At 40.8% G+C, this 21,488-nt stretch overlaps 1 protein-coding gene across 1 annotated transcript; it reads right to left on the bottom strand.

The window, feature by feature from the left end:
* Positions 1 to 948: 948 nt before the first annotated feature.
* Positions 949 to 21,469, bottom strand: oprm1 (opioid receptor, mu 1). The gene is made up of 3 exons (XM_015362394.2): positions 21,216 to 21,469; positions 7,019 to 7,374; positions 949 to 5,032 (listed from the first exon to the last, which is right to left on the bottom strand). The coding sequence occupies exons 1-3, from the start codon at positions 21,467 to 21,469 to the stop codon at positions 4,500 to 4,502; spliced, it is 1,143 nt and encodes a 380-aa protein (XP_015217880.1). The 3' UTR covers positions 949 to 4,499.
* Positions 21,470 to 21,488: the final 19 nt, after the last annotated feature.

Below are 21,488 nucleotides of genomic sequence, written 5' to 3'. Positions count from 1 at the left end.
GGATATTTTGCGTGAAATCAACTATACGGTATGTCCACTCCTTTCCATTAGAGCTTCATCTTATTTACAGACCCAGACTAATTCTAATTAACTCATTAAATGCATGTTGGCTACTGTGGTAATGACCCAAGGCTGCACAACAAGTGGCATGGTCTACAGAAAAATGGTTTACAGAAAACCTTCTGAAGCACAGAGAGAAAAATATTCTTCAGATGGGTCCTGTCAGAGCCCAGATAAATATGTTTCACACTCCAGGGTGTCTGTTACATGCCTACTGTCGCAATCATATTTTGTGAAAAAAACAGAAAAGGTTATTTACACTGCTGTTCACAACATTATTAGATAAGAAGATACAAAGTGCTTATAATTTCTGATAATAAAGAGTATTTGATGAAGGGGCATATACTGTAGCTGCTCATAAACAAGAGCTGTCTCCTTTTGATGACATCATCACCAGTCCAGGAAGTATCTGCTAGTTGGGGTACAGTTGTTGTGTCAGGGCTAAATCATTTGAAGAACCAAGAACTGAGCAGAAGTGGAGGTTGCAAACTAAGGGCTGCAAGCAAGTACCATATCTGCACCATGGCTGAGAAACTGAATGGAGTGAGGGTTACCTTCACAAGTATTCTGGAGCACATGTGTACCAAAAGGTTCTGTGGAGCAGCGCTGTGGAGTAGCTCAAGCTAAAAGGCCAATTTCGATCATGGTGATCACAACCCTGAGATATATCAGATTAATATCAGCATTTACGCAAAACTAAACACCAACTAAAATCTTTTTTTTTTCATAATCCTTTGGATGGAAGCTGTTTGTGGTCTTCATGAATGTCTTTTTTCATGGTGAAAGAAGTAAAGTGACACTTTATAGATAAGATATATCAGTCAAATAGAACATGAAAAAGAATATGTTCTTTTTAAAAGAACCATAAAAACGATTACACTCCATAGGTTTGTTTATTGAAATATTCACTCATTTAAAAAAAGGCTCAGCATGATTACTTCAACATTTTAACAAAATGTAAATTCCTCTTACAACGTATGGTGAAGCAGAATTATTAACCCCAACTCCCCCCCGCCCCCCCAAAAAACTAAAAACAAAAGAATTGTCTGGATTGAATCAGAATTTTGACCTGGCCAGCAACAGCACCCTGTTGACACCCAGTGTTTATCTGACAAAATGCAGCCATTAAGTGCTGGACTTGCAATCTGGGATCAGCAGGAGAACCCATTCTTGTCACATCATACAGCTCTAAACACCATATATAATAAATATTATTACAATAAATATTGCAGATCCCTCATTGGTTGACGTGTCCAGCAGAGCACTGTCCAGATGTGAAGCATTAAACACATAATCCCATCACAGGTCTTCCTCAAGAATGACTTTGCCTGAGACACCTTTACTTCCAAATTTGGAAATCATTCCCACTTGCCCTTGGCAAACACAGTCAAGGTGCATCTAAGATAAACAGGGACATCGTAAACAAATTTGTCATCACAAAACTGTCAGGTTCGATTTTTTCCAAGTGACATTTGGAAAGCCCAGGAGCAAGTGTAAAAAACTGAGGAGACCGTAACTTTTGTCGGCTTTCCCTTTTCTTCTTCGACATGTTTGTTTCCGAAACACAGAAATCACACCAAAAAAAAGCCCACTAGCCTTTCAGCCTTTCTCTTATGATGTTCACTTCAACTTAACTGTCAAACTCCCATTATTCTGCTGAAAGCCGGACAGATTCTTGCAACTATTACAAATATAAAAAATGCCACTATTACATTTAATACAACTCTCCCTGCTGCACCAACATGCAGACTCAGGTAGAAAACACTATGGTAATGCCCCTCTTCCACTGTATGAATTATTGATGTAGTTCCCTGTTCCCCTTGTCAAAGCAGAAATAATGACATAGTTGGTTTACAGTTTATGAAATAAATATTGCAAGTGTTTTTAATAGTAATTTCTGTATTTCACAAAAATAAAATATGACACAAGAAAACCTGAAACATAAAAAATATGGGATCCATTAAGACATTTAATGACGTAAATATACTTTTCAGAAATGTAAATGTCAAACACAATGTCATGCAAATTTCAGAATTCTGAAAATAAAACATAATAACTTGAATGTAAGAAGTTTTGTACATGTACATTCACCAGTGCTTAATTAGCCACACATCAACTGTATACTTTTAATTTACAACATAAAATACAAAGAACAGTCAGTTTCATGGTGCTCAGTTTACACACGACAATAGTTACAATAGTTACAATGGAGACTGAAGGCACCCATCTGAATAAGTCACTTTCAGGCTATTTCACAAATGGAGGACAGGATCTGACAAGGTAAATTACTGTCTGCAAAATCCGATACAGAGGTTTAAATCAAACCCTTCTCTTTTCTTCAAAAAGTAAAGAGAAGTATAGTAATTTTTCTCTTATATGGAGACCTTTATCGCCCTTTATCCTTATAGCCTGTAGTTTGTAGGAACCTGAAGTCACGCTTATACAACCCTGAATTGAGCAGAAAATGTGTGCTGTTTGTTTTCTTCAATCCGGTAAAAATAAAACACGAAAGGCAAACTCTGAAGCATAAAGAAAACCATTCAAACCCTTCCACACGACACAAAGTCCTCGTTCTTCACACCCAAGCTTTTGAGAAAGAGTTGTGCTGAACTTTGAGAATGGGTTGGATGTGTTGCGACCTTCAGAAATCAAATATGTTGTGCAGTGTAAGAAAACATTGTTCGTTATTTCATTGGAAAAATGTGAATAAAAAAAAGAGTCTGAAGACACGGGTTCTGTTTATGAGCAATTGTTTCTTGTAAATACAAATTGAAGTCACTAATCATTTAAAACACATCTTGCCTGGTGTCAGTCATCATTTGGCCTCTTTTCCGCACTCTAGAGCCCCATTATTGTATCTTATAGTACTAAGCACTGAGCTGTGGGGCAATTCTTTACTTGCTGTGCTGATCTGGTATGCTGATAGCACAGATAATAGGGCCAAGAAGTGCCAAAGTAGTACAACTTGTTGAATAATTAATCAGGAATTTAAAGGCTGTGTAGAACAAAAACAAGAAGTGAGATATACTGTAAGTGTTTGAGAAACTTGCACTAAAATAGAAGGCAACGTCAACAATATGATTCCGTTGTATATTGTTTCTGCATTAGCACAGCTTTCCAGTGGAATGGTATAACATCTGAGAATTTCAATCAATCAATCATCGGCCAGTGGCAGTGTCCAAGCCTTTCCTCTATCAGAGCCCACTGTACAAAATCACAATACACAGTAACTTTAATGGATGCCCAGAAAGGACAGGTTATACTGTACATACTAATACAGAATATCTTTCAAATACAAAAATACAATATTCTGATCAGGAGCTGCAAAGAAGTCAAACTGTGAGAAAGAGCAAGAAAAAAGTAAAAATCCACCCTTTCTGTACAAAATATCTAAACAAGAGCATCGTAAGCTTAGATGTTCAATAAATAACATGTAAAGCTTCAATAACAATCTTTAGCTGAAAGGTCTGAATGACCAAAGCAATGTGCCCTCAGTGGAAAGGAATTATACACAGCAGTCTGTAAGTGGAAAAACATCTGTATAAATTTCCAAAGACCTCTGAATCTCCTCAACTGATAACTTCAATCAACAGCTCATAGTTACCTGTTTATCAAAGTTAAATGTCAAATGTACTGCCAGGTTGTTTGACAATACAATATAAAAAAATTGTCACTTGGATACTAAGAGAATATCCAACTGAAAATGCTTATAAATGCTTATAAAAGCATATCTCTGCATTTCCCAAGAGGAGATGATCTGTTTGGTCACCAATAAATTAAGAGCTGGTACTCTCAGTGAATGTACTGGCGCACATGCAATCCCCTGAACAGTTGCACTGCCCTTCCCAAAAGACACGCTGGCTTGGAGTTACATTAAAATTCATTTTTTGGTTCAATTCTTAAAGGTTCTGTTAAAGATCTTTTCAGGGATTCCAGAATGTTCTGCTCTGGAAAAAAGTCTGAAGTAAGAAGAAAGATTCATTTACATTCCCAGTCCTTGAATACGCTGTAGCATTTTGCTGTTCTGGGACCACAAGGTAGGGCACAGTTTATCACACGCCAGAAGAGTATGACTGGGTACATACAGCCAATGTATGTTAAACAACTGCTTGACAGGTTGACGCAACTGTGGTTTGGCTTGTTTTTCCCTTGAAATGCTTGACTGTTCACGCTGTTCAGTGAAACAGCTCTGCCTGACCTGGCTGAAAGTCTCACAGGGCTGGCATGAAGCACATTCAAAGGCCACACCCTTGACACCCAGTAAGTCAGGGGGAAAGCATCAAGAGAGGCTCTGAGCTGCAGCCATCAGCCATTCCAACAGCTGGCAGTGCGCTCGAGGCTGGGACTAGCTAAAGCCCTGTGGTAACCTGTGTGATCTCCGAATTCATGTCATCAGCGGGCTGCGAGCGATAGTCCAGCGATGACATCTCCACGGCTAGTCATACCTGGTGGTTGGAGCGCTCTGCCGTGTGGCCGCTGGAGTTGTGCTCGCGGTTGGCGTGCCGGGTGTGGCTGGACTGGTGCAGCTCCAGAGCCGAGGCGGCTGGGATGCAGAACTCTCGGAAGCATCGCTTGAAATTTTCGTCCAGGAAGGCGTAGAGGACGGGGTTGAGGCAGCTGTTGGTGTAGCCGAGGGCGATGCAGAAGTGCCAGGTGACGGACTGCAGCAGGGAGTTGGGAACGGTGACCAAGGCCTTGATGATGACGAAGATGTGGATGGGCGTCCAGCAGACGATGAACACGGCCACCACCACCAGGACCATGCGGGTGATCCGGCGGAGATTACGGTCCTTCTCTTTGGAGCCGGACAGCATCCGGACGCTCTTCAGCCTCAGGATCATCAGCCCGTAGCACACGGTGATGATGAGCACCGGCATGATGAAGGCGAAGATAAACACACAGATCTTCAGCAGGTTCTCCCAGTACCAGGAGGGGTGAGGGAATTTCAGAGTGCAGTCTGTGAATCCTGGAGCTAAAATCAGATGTGTTTTAAAGAAACAAAGGAGCAGTAAAAAAGCACAATATCACCCTGCAACTTAAAACTGGCAGCCAACTGAAGCTCAGCAGGTGTGAGCCTGGTCAGTACCTGGATGGGAGACCTCCTGGGAAAAACTAAGGTTGCAGCTGGAAGAGGTGTTAGTGGGGCCAGCAGGGGGTGCTCACCCTGTGGTCTATGTGGGTCCTAATGCCCCAGTATAGTGAGGGGGACACTATACTGTAAACAGGCGCAGTCCTTCGGATGAGATGTAAAACTGAGGTCCTGACTCTCCGTGGTCATTAAATATCTCAGGGCATTTCTCGAAAAGAGTAGGGGTGTAACTCCAGCGTCCTGGCCAAATTTCCCATTGGCCCTTACCAATCATGGCCTCCTAATAATCCCCATCTATGAAATGGCTTCATCACTCTGCTCTCCTCCCCACTGAGAGCTGGTGTGTGGTGAGCGTTCTGGTGCACTATGGCTGCCGTCGCATCATCCAGGTGGGGCTGCACACTGGTGGTGGTGGAGGAGAGTCCCCATTACCTGTAAAGCGCTTTGAGTGGAGTGTCAAGAAAAGCGCTATATGTAAAGTGTAAGCAATTATTATTATTATTATTATAATGAATAAAGGATTATTTTGAATGCAATGCAATTCACAGGGATACTAATATCTCACTTTTTTTGTGACCGTTTTAAAGAATGAGACTTAAAATTGCATGTTCAGGAAACTTGAGTGCTAGAAGCTGGCTACCAGTATGACTCCAGAATGAGTCAAAAAGCCCTGGCTTTGTGTACTGAGGAAGTACCTTGTTGTTCTATTCAAATGTGTGCTATTGCACACGGTGCAATATAAGCAGTCCTAAAATGATCAAAGGCTTAAAATCATCTTAAAGTGATTTTCCTTGATGTTTGAGCCAGATCCTGTTGTCCCTATTGCTGTGCTTGGCTGGCATGAAGGATTCTCACACTTTTCAGCTTTACCCTCTGCAGACATGCTCAGAGGTCTGAATGACAGGCCATATTCTGCCGAGTGTGGTGAAGCTGTAATACAGCATCAGACAGTAGCATAATCACAAACCAATTAACAAACCGAACTTAACAAAACAAAGAACTGAATAAACAAAAGCCTGTTCAACAAGGTTCAAGATAGGTCACGAGAGTCAGCTTGCCAAAAGCAGTGCTGCTTCATATGGGCTCCTTCTCTCTGATCTATGGACATGAAGCTGAAGTGGGCTTTTTTTCAAACATGCATCTTGATCCTTTTAAAGGTCTGTCAGCTGCAGGGTTTTTCCATCCTGGCCTGGTAACAAAGACATTCCCTCATGCCAATGGTTTGAGCTTGTGATTGTACTGGTTTACGAACAGAATGTAGTAATGTAATATACATAGGGATGCATAGTAATAGATTTAAAAGCAGTGATCAGAAAAGCTCAGCGATAATCCCGAAACACCACTGACCACTTGTGAGGATGCACCTTTTCTGGTATCAAACACATAAACACAATACAAATAAAAAATAATAAAGATGGCAAGAAGGAAAAAAATGTGAATGATTCATTAAATCAAGCAATTATAAATTAAATACATACTGTATTAAAACTATTGAAATGACTTCAACTAGATAAATAACTCAGCTTCTAAATTCTCACTGTAGAAAGTCTATTTTGATACAGATCTCTATCTAAATAAAGCCCTCACTCAGAAAATAATCTAGATCTTGTTTGCCTGCAGAATGCGTGTGGTTAATGAGCCCTTGAGGTTCATTTCCTCTCTTTCCTTTTTTCACTAACTGGTCATGTTACAATGACTTCAGAACTTCTTGCACTACACCAAAAGCACGACCCTGTGGTCAGATCTGAGCATTACTTGCCCGATGGATCAAGACTGTTATTTGCTCGTTTTGGGGAAAGACAATCCATAGAGGCACGTTAGATGAGGAGCGTGGAAGGGAGAAGGCTGTGAAGCTAACGAGATACTTGCCACTGTATTCCATGGTCGTGGTTGCCATTATCATCACGGGCAGGGCGATGGCGGAAGACAAAATCCAGTTGCAGACGTTGATGATCTTGGCGTTCCTTGGGGTCCGGAAGTCCAGGGCCTTGATGGGGTGACATACGGCGATGTAGCGGTCGACGCTCATGGTGGTGAGAGTGAAGATGCTGGTGAACATGTTGTAATAGTCAATGGACATCACAACCTTACAGAGCACGTCGCCGAAAGGCCAGGTGCCCATCAGGTAGTTCACGCTCTGGAAGGGCAGAGTACTTGTAGCCAGAGCATCTGCCAAGGCCAAGTTGAAAATATAAATGTTGGTTGCGGTTTTCATTTTCGTATATCTGGAACAGAAAAAAAAGCCACAAGAACTCTTACTACTGCAGTTGTCATTTCTACAAACTCTACAGCAGGTGGTCAGAGACACGACCTCCTTATGCAGAAAAGGGTAAAGAAGAATATAGTTTTGGACACTGGAAAAGTGTTTACTTTCATCAAAAGAAAATAGTTTTAAGGGCCCTTTGTAAAGGAAACACATGACATCTGTATACAGGTCATCGTGGCAGTAGAGTAATGCCTAGACCACATGTTTAAGCAACACTGACCGACCAAACCAAGACAAATAGGGAATTTTATATTAATCTTGTGTGAATAGAGTGTAGCCCTATGTGATGTCATCATTAGCAAAGGAAAAATCGAAAATAATTAAACTCATAAAATACTGTATAACCTTGGCAGGTTTTAAAATCTTTACTCACTAAGTATTTCAATGCATACAGCAATTAAATGATAGACATATCAAGATTATAACCACATTAAAGTTATACATTTTCTCACATTAAAGAGAGATTGCATGAAAGGATAATTAGGGGAGGATGATTAATTGCACGTAGGAGTCCTGCCTTTAATGACAGCCATAATATCTTTATGTCACCACAGCAATGGCAGGTTAAAGGCATCATAACACTGCCTCCTTTAAATAGGGTGAAAAAAAGAATCATATTTCATGGCCTTTACTTCAAACGCTGGCCCTGTCATTGTATACGATCTATGGAAAGCACTGCAGCACACTACAGAGAAAATTATGAGCAAATTGGAAGGCAGCTTGTGATCTCTCCACAGGGAGAGAGCTGGCAGGAATTTCTGTTGTTTTCCTCTGCTGTGTGTTTTATGATGCTTTCAATATACAACAAACATTCCAATGACTGTATCATTAGCAACATTAAGATTGTAATCCACTAGGATGAAGCAGCAAATTAAGGATTGGAAAAGTATTGGTAAGTATCGCAAAGGCTGATGCATGTTGCTCTCAATCAAGCTGAACAACCAAAACAAATCATGGATCTACAATTGTAATGGGCCAGTATGACCATGCCCATATTTCTTGAATCACCTCTCAGCAATCAGCCCACCTCTTCACAACTGCATTAGAAATCCTGCTGCTCTTGAAATCACAACAATGTGAAACTATAAGATGAACACCTTTTCTCCTTTTTAATAAACAGTATTTTTACATTTCTTAAATAAAACTATTTGTATGGGAAATTTATTTGCTTATAATGCTTAAAGATACTATAGGGGGGAAACTGATTGCCCTAAAATAATTGCTATATTAAAAAATAGTCTACATTCACAAGATCTATGTTTACCTTTGAGTTTTTAAAGTGCATAGAAATAAAAGGGATTATTATTAATTATACAGTAATATGTTTATGAGTCAGGATTTCTGTATATGTGTCAGAGGTATCAAACTCTGTATAGCCAAAACTATTAAGGATGCATAAGACTACAATAAAATTATTTTTTTAATTTAAATTTCTTCCTGTTGATATTTATCAGAGAAGAACCTCAACTTCCATTGCTCTTTGTGAACATTATGCATTTTTGTTCATCATCATTTGCTGGAGCAATTGTGCATTATACACTACCATAATGGGTTTGTTGTTCATTTTTCCTGTCAGTGTAATAGCAAAGAGTTTATATTCAACTGTAATCTGACCTTTGTATGAGTACAAAAATAGGAATTGGAAAAATTAGGATCATTGAGACGATCAAAGCAAATTTCTCCTGGCCTGAATTATATACGTGGGTTGAAAGCAGTTTGCAGTCTATCTTGTTGAACAGAAGAAAATAATCTTAATTTACATCAGTTCCTCATTCAAGCCTTACGCAATGCCCTATATGGGTCTAGCGGCCTTTCCTACATTCTTTTGTTCTTACATCAACTGTTTCAGACATTGTCTACCAAGAAATGATTTAAACATCTGTAAAACACAAACTTATTTTTGAAATAGTTTAATTCTCCTGAAAATCACTATTCCTGATTGCACAGAAAAACTCGATGTAAAGAAATGATGAAAGAAGCACATGGCTTTAATTAACTTGAGTAATTAATACTCTAGTGGACATTGTAGTTGTAAACACTTGCTTCATGCCAAATATTGTGCAAAAATATCAGATTATAAGGGCTAATTTTGACAAGACTTCTTGTACATCCTAAAGTGCGTTGTGCATCGATGAGCGAAGACGTGATGAAAGCAAAGAGTTCTGACAATGGCTTCCCTTTGTGGCACCATGCTGCACAACCCATAGGAACAGTCTCCTACCCAGATATTGCCAAGGCCTGAGGTCTGTTACGGTAGCCCTTCCAGAAAAACCATCCATCTGCAGGAGACAGCCTGAAATTCACATCACGTCCCTCTCAGTCCAGTACAGGGCCATGGTGGAGTTGGGGCCAGTTCCCAGAATCACTGTTCGCAAGGCTGGATAGATCCTGGCCGGTCGGGATGCCAGGGCAGGGCAGGGCAGGGCAGGGAAGGGCAGGGAAAACACACAGACACACTGACGCCAGGGCCAGTTCTCTCTGTGGAAGAAAACTGGAGCACCCGGAGGAACCCCACACAAACATGGGGAGAACATACAAACTCCACACAGACAGTACCCCACGTCTAGAACTGAACCCAGGGCCCCGGCACTACAGGGCAGCAGTGCTCACCACTGCGCCACCATGCCACCCAACCAAAAACCGTCACTGTATAGCCGAAAGAAAACAGAGAAAATAGTCCTATATTTTCACTGGCATCCAAGAGCTGAATGCAGCAAGACTGAAAGATAGAAGCCCCACATACAATAGCTGTAAATCTTGATTCCTTCAGGAATTGAGACCGGCAATTCCATTGACATGAAACCTATGAATTTCAATGTGGAATTCCATTAACTGATCGAACGCCCAAGGTAGGGGTATGTTTAAAAGCAGAATTAGTCTATTACCGTACAGAAAGAGGGAAATGAGTGTTCTTTCCACAAGTTATTTGCACTTGAAATACCAAAAATAAGACTGTTTAATAAAGTGACTCTAGTTGAGCAGGCACTCATCTTTCCATATTAAACTGGCTTTTTATATGGATATTTTTAATATATAATCAAAGCACCCTGAACACAAGCAGCAAAATTACCTTCTGGAGCTAGAAATGGCTTTTGATCATCTCATCCGAGAACACCATTCCTAATCGAGCATGAAGAACTCTTAAAGATTACTCTTGATTTTTTACTTAATTACCACCTTCCCTCAAGACATCACGAAGCTCTTCACTAGATAATCGAGAATATATTGGTAGAGATAATGATAATAAGCACGGTACAGAAGCAATGTCAAAACAGGCTGATATTCATAAAGGTGAGTGGAAATAATACCAACCCCTTTCTCTTAAATATGGTTTGTTGAGCTAGTGGAATCCTATTCTCACAACCTATCCTATAGGTTGTGGGAGCTGTACAAAAACTACACATCAATAGCACTACATTAATAAATACTGTACTTGCAAATCGTGTTCCTCTTTTTGTAAGATTTCTATGCAAAATATATTTGCCAAGTGAATTGAACCCTTTATTCAACCATGCCCACTTAAAGCAAATGTCAAATGTGAGTCATACAGTAGTACAGGTATTGAGTGCCTAAGTAGTGCTAACTCACCAATGAGAGAGCTACAGTAATACAGTTAAAGTCGTCGAACTGGACATATTGTCTGTTTTATCTCTGAGTTTTTTTTCTATAATGCAGTAAATCTAGAAACTCAAAGACTAATCTAGCACATAAAACTGAAACAGAAAAGAGATTATTAGAAACCTGCCCTAGTTCTTTTTATTCCTTGGAAGAATTTCATCACTTTTCTAATGATTATATTAATGAGCCTTTAATGAGATGCATTTGGCTCATTTTCCAAGATAGCATGAATTATTGAAACCCTAAATCTGTAGGTGCTAAAATGGAAAGAGTCTAATAAAAACAGAAACCTGGTCAAGAAGAATCTAAGTCTATGCCATTACATCAGTACATTTCCCTTACTATTTTGAGTATAACATATTGAGTGTTCATCAAGAAACACTACCTTCACTTCTAATCCAATCCAAAATTATTATAATAACTTCAAAAGTTAATTAACAAATATATTGCTCTGTCCGCTGTTGAAAACAAAGTTTTGTAAGGAGCACTGATGTTACGACAAGATGTCTGAACTAATTCTGATGTCAGCATTAATTACCTGTTAACTTAATCACTTAAGGCAGGCATTGTTTTTTAAGGACCTACTGTATAAGGATATTAAATGTCTGCTCTATTTTAACTCAAAGTGGAGCAAAACCCCAAACCTTTACTCATTGTTGTGTTAACTATTTATTCGCTAAGCTAATGCTGCTGTCACAGAATGCTGTCTACCTGAGAAAATGTGAGATTAACAAGTTGACCGTGTAACAAATCATTTCAATTAAAGTGAATGTCCTGTCTAGTAAAAGTACTGTTTTGCTTCAGTGTGTAGGTGTAGTAATTCCTCTATCGGAACAAGTAATAGGTTTATTCCATGCTGAAAAAAAGAAGAAAGAGAACACAACGTTTCGGCCGTGGAGCCTTCTTCAGGTGTGAGAGAGACAGGGCAGTAGGCAAAGGTAAAGTAGCGGGAGAACAAAGGTTGGGAGGGAGGAGGAGTGAGAGGCGGGAGCAGGGGACAGAAAGAGAGGCCAATCAAGAGGAGTGAAGTCAGAATGGGTGCAGAGAGGTGTGAAATGAAACTTCCAATGAATGGAGAAAATTTAAAAGAACAGTAATCTGTCGTTAAGGGAAGGGAGAATGTGTGATCCTAGCTGCAGAATAGTTTTAGTTTCGGTGGTCTTTCTGATGTATGAGTTCGGAAAACCGTCTTTGAGAACACAGACGGAGAGAAACCTCACACCTGAAGAAGCCTCCACTGCCGAAACGTTGTGTTCTCTTTCTTCTTTTTTTCAGCATGGAATAAACCTATTACTTGTTCCTTTGCAGCCTACGCATGCTGACGCAGCTACCCACCTGAACGTAATTCCTCTATCTGCCGTTACAGCTAATTAAATTATTCATTAACAGTACAATTTAAGGTGTAGAAAATCAGTTCCGATTTTTTCCAACAATAATGATAAACTATCACAGGACTTTCTTTCTGTGACTGCAGGGCCAGTTTAACCTGATGCTACAATTAGAACTGAAGTCTACTGTTGCCCTAAAGAAGGATACTGATTGAAATGGGGTTAAGTCAGTAATGTGCTTCACATTGTGCATTTATTTAAGATAGATTTTTAGGAGTTTCAATCTGTGTTCTGAAGTGCTTTAGTAAAATCCAGAATAATCTGCCACTTAGGGAGATGTAAGACTGGCAGTTTGTGTTTCCGTTCAAGTAGCTTCTTGGCTGAATTATTCCATCAGACAAAAGCAAAGCGTACAAAGCAGAACTGCTGAACCCAAGGGCAAGATCTCTGATCACGACAGCTCTCTGAAAAACACAAAAACAAACACCTGTTGAGTGTTTGTACTGAGAGGGACAAAAAAACAACAACCCTCAGGGCATGTGAACACTACACTGACATTGATTAAGGGAGACTGCTGACCAAAACTATGTTTTCCAGAAGATCTGCCTTCAAAAGGTAATGGTCTTTCAGGCTGTTCAATCAGCATTTACGTAGTCAGTTTTACTGCTACTACTGATGGATGCAGTCTGCATTTCCAGAGAGATGTCTTGAATCCTTCGGGATGAAAAGCACAATATACTTAACAACAGCAAATAAGAGAAAATAAAATAAAACAACATCTGTGAATCTTCAAATAATACCAATAGTGTATATTATACACCTTGTAATATAAAGAACATACAGTACCTTGAAATTCAGTGGGTCATATTTAGGTTTCCAACATTAGGAGCAATATCAAAATGCATGTCTTGTCAGTGCTGGGACAAGGGCAATATTACTGTATGTTGGGTTAATAGTATGTTGCAGAACTGGACAAAGTGTTGGAGCCACTTTGACAATCTTTTTGCCTTGTTTCTATCTGCCCACAGTCTCACCATCTGAATGCAAATCTGATCAACCCCCGTCACTCCGTGTGTACCGAGACAAAAAAAGCTAGCCTTCTCTTTCGGGCAGTAATGGAAACCTGCTGTACTGTATATGCTTGATTGTTACTAGGGAACATCAGCTAAGGCTGCGAACAGGACAATTATTGTACTGTATTGTATTGTACTGATTTCTGACAGAACATGGAGCTGTTTGCATGTGCAAGGATGTTTTTTACCTTCTTTGTACAGTGTTGCATCAGTGTTTTTCTGCTTAACCAGTCACACTGCCTAGTGTAACAAAGGAAGGCAAACCGCTGCATAGTGTTGAGCTGAATCTTTTCAAAAGTCTTGCATTAAGGAAAGGGGGCACTAACACAGATCCTCAAAGAATTAAAGCAGGAGGGTACAGACATTAGTGTGTTGTCTGTTGTCTTAACTACAAAGCCTGAACATTTAAATGGTGATGGTCATAAAAGGTAATGTTTCAAGGTTACAGCCTTCAAATTCAGAGCTCTGCATATGGCAGTGTGTGTGCGTGACACTGCAGAGAGTTTCTCTTATTTGTTCTGAAGAACCCTTGAGGGTATGTTTTGTGGAGACCCTACGGTTCTGTCGTTACAAGACATTGTTAGAAGACAATGCATCATTCAGAGGAAAATTACAATATGCCAGTCAATGCTAATTTTGTGATTCAAGCTTGGCAAAAGCACCTAAAAAACAATTGTTCAGCCACAACATTGCCAAAAAGAAAATGTTAATTACTTCTGACAGTTTTATAGTTTTTATTTTTTTTATTTTTATCTCTAGGTTCTCTTTTTTCTTTGTTGATATGCTGTCTCTTTTGTCTATGCCTCCCCTGCTTCTTAACATTGAAAGGTCTTTAAACTGAAAAGGAGATTATGGTAATGGGAAAAATGATAATGAGGCTGCAAAGGACAACTGAAGGAAATTATGCCCTGAAAGCATGAGAACAATGTGATCTCATAAGAGCCTGAATTTCTTTCCCTCTTCTGGGACATTGCATAGACCAGCACAGCATTGTTCTTGTGCTTTTTATCTCCCACGCACACCATAGGCCATTCCCAACGAGACGGGTTAATGATGAAGCAAGCTCCTCATCTGATGGGCTTCGTTAAGTGAATCCTTAGGGGGGAAAGCAGAAGGTGAGTCTGCTGCATCAAGATGCTACTCACCAGGAAACCAAAGAATATCCAAATCCTTCAAAGGCCTGGCCTTTTAGCACAGCTGGCTTGCTGTCTGGGCTGTGCAGGTCAGGTGTTTTGAGATGTCTGAGAGATGGCTTCCCGTTGGCTCAGGGGAAGTCAGAGCTTAGTTCCCTCTGTAAGAGCCTGGCTACTGACGCACACGGTGGGGTGCCAGACAGCTCCACCAGTAAAGATCAGACTTCAGACAGTGGGCTGGGTCCTTATACTCAAGAGATGGTTGGTTTCAGGTTGATGGTTGTTCACTGGGGGGTGACCCCTTTCTTTAAGCCTTCATTAACCTTCATTCACTGTTTAGCCCCTTTCCTTCTGAACAAAGTGAGTTAAATTAAAAAGATCTGTTGTGGATTTACTGTACTGTAAATGCATTGTGAATAATGTAAGTCATCTTTGGGTACTGTAAGTCAAATTTCCAAACATGTACATCACTTACTTTTAGACATCTTCTAATCTACTGCTCTTCTACTCTAAAATACTTCAAGGGTATTTTAGAAATTATCTGTTGTGCTTCACAGGAAACTTAATGACCACAGCATATTTCTAATCTGTCATCAAAAACATCAACTGTGAGAAAATGTTTTGTTGGGACTCAACTAAGGCTACAGTATGTCTGATGATGGTGATCTCTTTGGAGCATACTTCAAAGAGAGGAAAAAAAGATATTTTTTTCCAAATGTGACACTAAAGTATTCCTCTTTTTCAGCTTGTATACAGCCGACATAATATAGAACCTGACAGCCATTCTTCCTATTTTATGAAGCTTTTTATTTTATTTGTACAATGGGTTTCATAGCCAATCAGGAAGAATTGATAAGCAAAGCTAAGGGAAAAGGGTCTTAGTAAATCATTCTCTAGTACACCAAATGTTCTCTGCGTATCACTGCATCATTAAAAACGGAACAACAGAAATAAAAGTCAATAAAATAGAAGGAAACAGTTTGTTGAAATTGCCTGCTAATGTCTCATTTACTTTATTGGTGCAAAGATGATGTTATTATGAGAAGTCATTTGAAAAGCTCTTTTTCTCTGGGAGTTACTTAGCACAGCAAATAATCAGTAGAGCAGAACAAGTAGCAGGGTGTCCTGTAGTTGTGCAAATGGGCAATTAAGCCAAATTGTTTCATGTGATGCACTGTGGTCAATATTATCAAAATGTAAGTTAAGTAAATTTATAGAAATAATAATTCAAGAAATGCTCCCAAACAATCAACACATACTCCCTCCCACACACATTTTAGAGACACTAGTTCACTTAGTCACCATGTTGCTGGGAGGAAACCCTTCGGGATAACACGCAGACTCCACACAGACAGACGTCTCAGTCAGGAGTCTGGACCCTAGAGGTGTAAGACAGCAGTAGTAACTGCCACATCACTGAACTGCCTGCATATGGCAGTGTTGTACTTAAATTGTGCTAGTTTAAAATTGGATAACGCACTAGTCAGGCCCCTGTCTTGTGCTTGCTGCTTGCTGGGACAGGCTCCAGTTCCCCCACAACCCTCTATTGAATGAAGCAGTCAGAATATGGAGTGATGGATCGACCAGTCAACCTCTTTTAGAATTTTGTGTGCAATTTTGATCACCATGTTACAGAGCAGATAGTGCTGCCTGGAATCAGTCCAGAAACAAGGGCAATCAGAAGCATTCTGGGGCTTTAAGGAATGTCCCACAGTGTAGGAACTGAAGATATTAAGTCTTGAACAGAGAAGATTACGTGAAGACCTAATACAAGAATTCAAAATCCTCAAAAGCCCTGAGAACCCAGTAGATATCTTCAGAATGAACCCAAGGTCACCCATGGAAGCCTCAGGGAAGTGCATTTTAACAGGAAGCACTTAACAGGAGAACAGGAAGCACTTCTTTAACTTAAATGTTGTGGGGTCTGGAACAAGCTGCCCATCCATTTTGTTGAAGTGGATATCTTAGACTCTTCAAGCAATGTCTGAATAGGATCCTTAAATCAAGTAATCACTAACCACCAAATAGATTAGATGGGTTGAGTGGCACTCTCTCATAAGCTCCTTGCTTATGAACTTAAGGTCTTCATCTGTGATGGTAATAGCACCTACCGATACCTGAACATGTCTCAGCTTAGACTTAACATTGCTTCTTCTGAATTGCTTTGTTTCTATTGTTTCGAATACCGGTGTTTGATTTGACATATTCCCTTGGCCTTATACATCAAGAGCTGAATGTGCTAAACGTTTAAAATTGTCCGAGTTGAGTGAAGTCACTAGATTCACATCTGACAATGTGAGTCCCACTTAGAAGCCTTCTAATGGTTTTCTGAAATGCAGAGGATGTGCCAGCCTTGTATTGTGAAATGGTGTTGAAGGCAATACAGGATCGCTCTCTTTTCCCCCTCTGGCAATATTTTTGCTTTTTTGGTGGGGAGTTATACTGTACGTCTTGCACAAGTACGAAAGCTGTCTCAGGTTGGTGGTCCTTTTTTAAACTGGAAGGGTTTAAGTCTTCACAGACCTCATGGCTAATTGAAATACACTTGATGACATAACAAAGGTAAAAATTCAACTTCCGTATACTCTGAAATACTAATGATAAAAACTCTTTTTTTTTTTTACAGAAACATAATGTTTGAATATACCCCACTTGTTCCTCTGTAATCTAGTGATCGCCTTAAACACAGTAGAGAGGTGGCCAGCCCTGGTCCTGCACAGCCAAAACAAACCCAGCAGGTCTTGCAGGCTGTTCATGCCTTGGAAAGGCTTGGAACACGTGTGCTGTAAGGGTTGTCCGATTTAGTAATTAAAGTAATTAAGTTAAGTCAAGAATGGCCAGCTGTGGTATTTTAGAGTTGTTGGCAAATTTAATTAAAAACAAATTTCTAAACTGCTCAGTGGTACAAAGCACATGCTAAAGTAGTTAAAACAGAACCTCCAAGTGTTAAGAAATTATCTGTTAATTAATTGTAAGTGTAACGAATTAATTGTAATATTAATTAATTATTTGAGGGTGACCTCCCTAAAACCTCCCAGATTGTGCCTCTCCATGAAGAAAATTGTTGAGCAAGGAGATGACCATAATAATTACTAATTACTGTACTTACTATGGAGAATAAGGTGATCTCTATTGCTTGGAGGAGTACTGTAAATTACTGAAAAACTGGTGTTTAATACAAGACTAATAAATCATCCTGACCATGGCCCCTAAATGTAAATTACAGGTCCTACTACTAAAAGAAAAATGCTTGGTAACAGTTACAATATTAATAATTCCTTACATCACCTTTAAATCATGCTTTTTATTCTGAAGCACTCTAAGTGGTTTACATACTGCCTGGTGGGGACTCACTTCCCCCACCTGGCCGACACACTGTGGCCCCCCTGCACAGCAGGCCTGGCGCCGGAGTGAGAAATCACTTCACCAGCAGAGCTGAGGTGGAATTTAAGGAAGGCCAGATTGTACACGCCCTGACAGGACTGTAGCCAGGACGCTGGGGTTAACGCAACTGCATGGATCTTTCCCTGGACAAGAACCCTGGGACCCCTGGATTAAAGTCTCTTCTGAAGGACAGTACCCCGACAGCGGTGTGTCCCCTGTCTCCATGCTGGGACATTGGGTTGGAAATGCTGGCCCAGAAGGAAGAGCGCCACCTACTGGGCCACTACCTCCACCAGGACTGGTCTCCCACCCAAGTCCCCACCAGGCCCAGTATTGCCAAGTTCCCAAGATCAGATGAAGTCAGGCTGCAAGGTAGCAAAATAAAATCCTTGTCTCACCACATTATTTCCTTAATTGACAGAGGTTACAGAGTAAATATAATCAGGGATTTCACAGTACTTCAGTCAACATGTAAAATCCGTAGCTAAAACATTTGGGATTTTGTGAAACCTCTAACTTCATGTTCTTCTTTTAATGATTATGGCTTATAGATCATTTGAAAATAGTGCACTGGGAAAAACCTATTTTTTAAAAGACCAAGAAATACTTGCCATCTGCCATATCACCCTGCAACTCACAACTGGCAGCCCACTGAAGCTCAGCAGGTGTGAGCCTGGTCAGTACCAGGAGACCTCCTGGGGAAAAACTAAGGTTGCTGCTGGAAGAAGTGTTAGTGGGGCCAGCAGGGGGCGCTCACTCTGTGGACTGTGTGGGTCCGAATGCCCCAGCATAGTGATGGGGACAATATACTGTCCTTCTGATGAGTCAATAAAGTGAGGTCCTGACTGTCAGTGGTCATTACAAAATCCCAGGGTGTTTCTCATAAAGAGTAGTGGTGTAACCCCAGTATCCTTTGCCAAATTTCCCATTGGGACTTACTTATAATGGCCTCCTAATAATCCCATCTATGAACTGGCTTCATTACTCTGTTCTCCTCCCCACTAAGAACTGGTGTGTGGAGAGTGTACTGGTGCATCATCCAGGTTGGGCTGCACACTGGTGGTGGAGGAGAGTCCCCATTACCTGTAAAGCACTTTGAGTGGAGTGTCCAGAAAAGTGCTATATAAGTGTAAGGAATCATTATTATTGTTATTTAGTCTTGGTGATGACTGTCGAAAAGGATGAAAAAACAAAGTAAACACTATCAGGCACAGAATAATTGAACAATGATTACTCTGAAGCTTAACATAGTCCTGGGTGAAGCTGAAGTTCCATCCTTTACAAAAAGCAAAATGCTGGTTTGTAGATCTGTGCATTTCTATAAGGCTGAAGAAATCTTTGCTATACCTGTTCTGGTAACAATATTTTCTGGGGGAAAAGCACTCAGCTGTACTAAATGAAAACGACCTGGAGGGCTTTTGTATTTCCTATGTCACTACTGTATATCACTGTGTCACCATGTCACCATGTCACTAATGTCCCAGTGACCGGCTGTATTCAATGCAAGCTCTATTGTCCCCTGGGGAAAATCTGTTTTGTGGCCGAGTCCAACTCAACAAAAACAAACATCGCCAACAAAATCCAGGACAACATTTCAGGGGATAAAAAGAAACATTTATTAGTGTATTCCTTTCTTCCTGAAAACAGGTGTATTTCTTTTTTTAAAAAGCAGCAGAAGGTTATAGTAGTGAATAAATGCAAGGATCAACTTGTAATATAGTGTGTTTGTGAAGTTGCATCATGCAGCTAACCCAGTAAAACAAGCCTGGGAAGGCTGGTGTTGGACAGAAATAAAAGCCTCAGACACTGAATTTGAGGCTTTTGTTGACTGAATCTGGCTTAAGTGGGGGAAAAAGTGAGAACATGCTGGGCAAAGAACAGTGAGACAAATGTCATTTGCCTAGTGGCAGTAGCAATGACTGTGTCACTGCAGACAGGTGCCCTGTTCCTGACGGGCTTACATCTCTCCTCTCCCCAAGTCCCCCAGTCTTGTTTGTCTACAGCTTGTCCTCATTATAGAATAGTGGTTTTGCGTTCAAATTCAGGAAAGGACGCCCCAGTTGTACCCTCGGTAAAGGAACCGCATCTCACCTGCTGTATCGTCTGTGTAAATGAGAATTGGCTCTCGGTATTTAACTTCACCCGTTAAATAAAGGATAGCATCACATCATTCGCGATTCTTTGTCTAAAGCAATTGGAAACTTGAAAAGATTACGATTGCTGGCGACGAAATCTACATTGCGACTTTCCCGGAGCAGTCAGTGCACTTGGCTGATTGTGTTTTAATGACAAGACCTACTTTAATAAACTGTCTCCAACAAGAACGGCTGTTAAATAACTCTGCATGCAGCCGGAGTCTGGAGAGGAATGCGGGTGGTGGGGGTAGCGCGTACGACCTGGCGAGACGAGATCTTATTATTGCTTCCAGAAATAATAGCCAAGGCTGTTTATACGCGGGGTACTGTACAGTATACAGCTGTCCCGAGTGGTTGATGTCTTAAACACACGACGCTCTTCTATGCATACTATTGTTTGTGCAGGAGAAAGTTGATTTCTTATTCAGAGAGAAGTCATCCCAAGAATCAAATCAAGATAATGTCAGAACACGCATTTACAAAGCATCTTTCATATCTGCCTGGCTGCCCTTCACAATCAGCATAAGCTGTAGACAGGTGCATAGATACCGGCCACTGTTATTACGAGCTCGGTGTCTCCAGTAATTGCCCACAGGAACTTCAGGCACTTAAGCAGGACCAGATAAACGCTTTCGTTTCGGTGTCTACTTCCACTCCTCCACTTGGACTGGAATGCTTTAATCATGAGCAAAGGAGAACGGGAGACTTAACTCTTGTAAATATTGCGCACGCCGCCTTTTCTTTGACAGCTACTGTACACATCTGTCTATCCGGTCCGGCGCTGCACTAATGGTTCGTGAACAGAAAGCCCGAAAAGTTGTGCTTCAATGTCCCTTTGACTAAGGCTAAGATAAACGCATGCACTGCAATATCAATCAAACTCAACTCAGTTATAAACTATACGAGTACAGATTTTTTCTTTGCTTTAATGACCACTAACCAGAACGAATATGAGTTTGGTTTATTCTAATGTGCGTTATCTTCCAGGATTAAAAAGCCGTAATTTTGTAAGGAATGGAAACCCTCGGAGTTAAGGGCGGTTCACGGTTAGTTGTCATAGCAATCCAGTGTTACCTTGACCGCAGCTGCTAACATGATCGCAGGTTCAGAGACCTTCCGAGCGCCTTACCTGATGATGACATACATGACCAGCACGTTGCCCACCAGTCCTACGACGCACACTATGGAATAGAGCGCTGTGATGATTATCGCGATGACCATGGGAGTCGAGCCCTTGTTCAGAGCGTCCGCCCTGTCACACTTTGACAGGTTGCCTTCCAGCAGTAACAGGTCGCTGAGGTTCCTGCAGAAATACGTGCCGTTCTGTAGCAGCGGGGAGGCAAGGTGATTCCCTGCTGCCGTGCCGTTGCCCGCACTCTCCATGATGGCACCGATCGATGAG

Source organism: Lepisosteus oculatus, chromosome 17 (genome assembly GCF_040954835.1).
Source record: "Lepisosteus oculatus isolate fLepOcu1 chromosome 17, fLepOcu1.hap2, whole genome shotgun sequence".
Taxonomy (NCBI): Eukaryota; Metazoa; Chordata; class Actinopteri; order Semionotiformes; family Lepisosteidae; genus Lepisosteus; species Lepisosteus oculatus.
The sequence above is the reverse complement of the archived record's forward strand: the minus strand, read 5'-3'. Positions and strand labels throughout refer to the sequence as shown.